Source organism: Chrysochloris asiatica, unplaced genomic scaffold (genome assembly GCF_000296735.1).
Source record: "Chrysochloris asiatica unplaced genomic scaffold, ChrAsi1.0 scaffold00403, whole genome shotgun sequence".
In the NCBI taxonomy this organism is placed as follows: Eukaryota; Metazoa; Chordata; class Mammalia; order Afrosoricida; family Chrysochloridae; genus Chrysochloris; species Chrysochloris asiatica.
In genome coordinates, this window is record NW_006408921.1 from 911876 (window position 1) to 914532 (window position 2657).

General features: G+C 48.9%; 1 protein-coding gene across 1 annotated transcript in view; it reads right to left on the reverse strand.

Moving 5' to 3' along the window:
- Positions 1 to 620: 620 nt before the first annotated feature.
- Positions 621 to 2657, reverse strand: part of ARHGAP40 (Rho GTPase activating protein 40) — a 71554-nt gene continuing 69517 nt past the window's right edge. Inside the window, 1 exon segment of the mRNA XM_006876635.1 lies at positions 621 to 694. Within this exon segment, the coding sequence (XP_006876697.1) occupies positions 621 to 694 (74 nt within the window).

Genomic DNA, 2657 nt, shown 5'->3' on the forward strand with positions numbered 1-2657 from the left:
CAACATTTAAAGCTTGTGGGATGTAAGGGTCTACCTCTTTCAGCTCTCCCAGGCTATTCATAGCCATACCACCTTCCTCCTCCTCAGAGCTGCTCTTGTCCAAGGTCCCAGAGCTCCCCTGCTCTTCACCAGTGCTGTTCTACTGTACTGTGGGGGGCCCCAGTCAAAGCAGTTTTTCCAGGGAGGGGTGGGGAAACTTTCCCTTGATAAAGGTGCTGCATTTTCAAGTTCTCTTTGGGGCTGGGAATCATGGAGAAAAATCTTTGGAGATCCAAGTACACCAAGCAGTGGAGTGGATGGAAAAGGGGGCATTTTGTGCCTGGGAGTTAAGGGGTGGAGCCAGCCCAGTTCTGTTTCTTTTGTGGGGTCTGAAAGACAGGTTAGAAAGAAGGAGGCCTTGGAGGTTCCAGACCTTGCTCTCAAATAGCTTTGCTACCACTCTGGGCCAGCAACTCCTCCCTGCTTGATCTGGTATCTACACATAGCCGACCTCTGGGCGTCTTCAGTCACTGAAGGTGATTCCACATTGCTAGAAGCCCAGGAAGCTTTGTCAAGGCCCCTGTTCTCGGCGTTGAGGGAGGAAGATGTGGCATTCCCGGCCTGCTCCCTGGAGTCCTGACTTAGGTGGGGCTCTGTTTAATGACCCACTCACTGTGGGGGTTGGCACGGTACAGATCTAAAGGGGCAAGGGAGACTAAGGATGGTGACCCCGGTAGATGCTAGAAGACACCCTTACCCAGCCAGTGCACTCATTACCTCAGCTAGGTAACCTTGGCTGTTATTGGCTCACAGCCACCCTATTCTCTGAAGAACTGACCTCCACTGAGGAAAGATGCCTTCCCTGGGACGCCATGCTTCTCCTCCAGGACCGGCCACTGCCAAGACAGACTGACGCGGAGGTAGCAAAGCCCAGGCTCCCAGCCTTCCAGGAGAACGACTTCGATGCAATTTACGTTCCAGCGCCCCCTTGTGGATCAGGCCAAAGCTAAGCTTGCCTTGCCTCCAAATCTTGGCTACCCTTCTCTGGGTCGGCCTCTTTCACTCCCTTACACTTTGTTCTAAGACGCAACCCTCTGGCCCCTCTCTCCCATATCACATATTCCCAGAATCCTGACTTAGCCTCTGGTTCTTGACCAGTGGTTCTCAAAGTGTGGTCCTTAGACCAGTGGCAGCATCTCTTAGGAACGTGTTAGAAGTGCAAATCCTTGGACTGTAGCAGAACTCCGGGGGTGTGGGCAGCATTCTTGTTTAATAAGCCTCCTAGGGGATTCTATGGGTCGGAATCAACTTGATGACACTTAACAACAACAACAAGGGGATTCTGGTGCAGGCCCATGTGTGACATCAGGGTTTAAGGGCACTCAACTCCCAACAATTGCTCGGCCTTGGTCCCTACAAAGCCAGTACTCTCTCAAAGCTGGACACTTGTGTGCTTAATTCTAGAAATCCCTGCTCAACAGATGGGAAAGGAGGTCCCTCCTCAGCTACTACGGTATCCCAGAAGGGGATTCACTGGTGTACTGGCAAACTCTGCACACACACACACACACACACACACACACACACACACACACACACTAAATAGATATATATGTTGTTGTTAAATGCCAGCAAGTCGGTTCCCATTTATAGCAACCAGAATGGGGTTTCCAAGGAATGCCTGGTGAGTTTGAACTGCTGACCTTGTGATTCAAACTGACCTTGTGGTTCTGTAGGATAAGGTTGATTTGAACCGCAAGGTCAGAATTTCAAATTCATCAAGCACTTCTTAGAAACACTATACAGGGTCCCTATGAGTCCAAACTGACTCAACAGCATGTAACAATAATATATATATATATATATTTTTTTTTTTTAAAAAGAGAGAGAGAGTCACACTGGACCTCAAGGTCAGTTTGAACCACAAGGTCGGTGGTTCTCTTCAGAAACCCTATACAGGAGAATAAACAAGATGGCGGATTGGGTGGAAGTGCAGTAAAGGAGCTCCGCCAACAACAACACAGAATACCCGAGAAGCAGGCTCAGGGGATGGTCCCAGAACTCTGAACCACAAATAAATGAATATTTAGAAGGTTGGAAGGCTTACAGCTGGGGGAATCTGTGGCAGAAGCAAGAAATCTATTGCTTTCTAGTCTGGGACGCTCAGCTGCTCCAGTAGCTGCCATTTTGGGTGAGACCACGCAGGGGAAGGATTGGAGTGACCACAGACACCTGGCAGAACCGCTGAGGTAAAGGTGTGGACATTCTTTTCTTTTGGTAGCTGTTCATTGGTCCCTTGCTATCTGCGTACCTCCATTCTGACTATAGGGGAGCCTGAGCTAGTGGGCACCCCAGCCCCACCCTCGGAGGGTTCTACTACACATGAGCACAGATCTCCTCGAAATTTAACGAGATAGTTTCCAATTAAAACCAAACGGCCACAGCTGGCCCTGAACTGTTTCCAACTAGAAAAAAGGCCTGAACGGGGATTGTGGAGCAGGACAAGCAGACAAAAAAAGGAAATAGGCCAAAAATTAAATCCTAAATTACGTCAAAATGACCAACAGTGGTATCTTGGACACTTCTCAGGAAGAAGAGTGAAAAGGGAAGCCCATTTCCTGATCACATCTACCTGGAGGCAATCAGAAAGCATAAAAAATACCAAAATACATACCCAT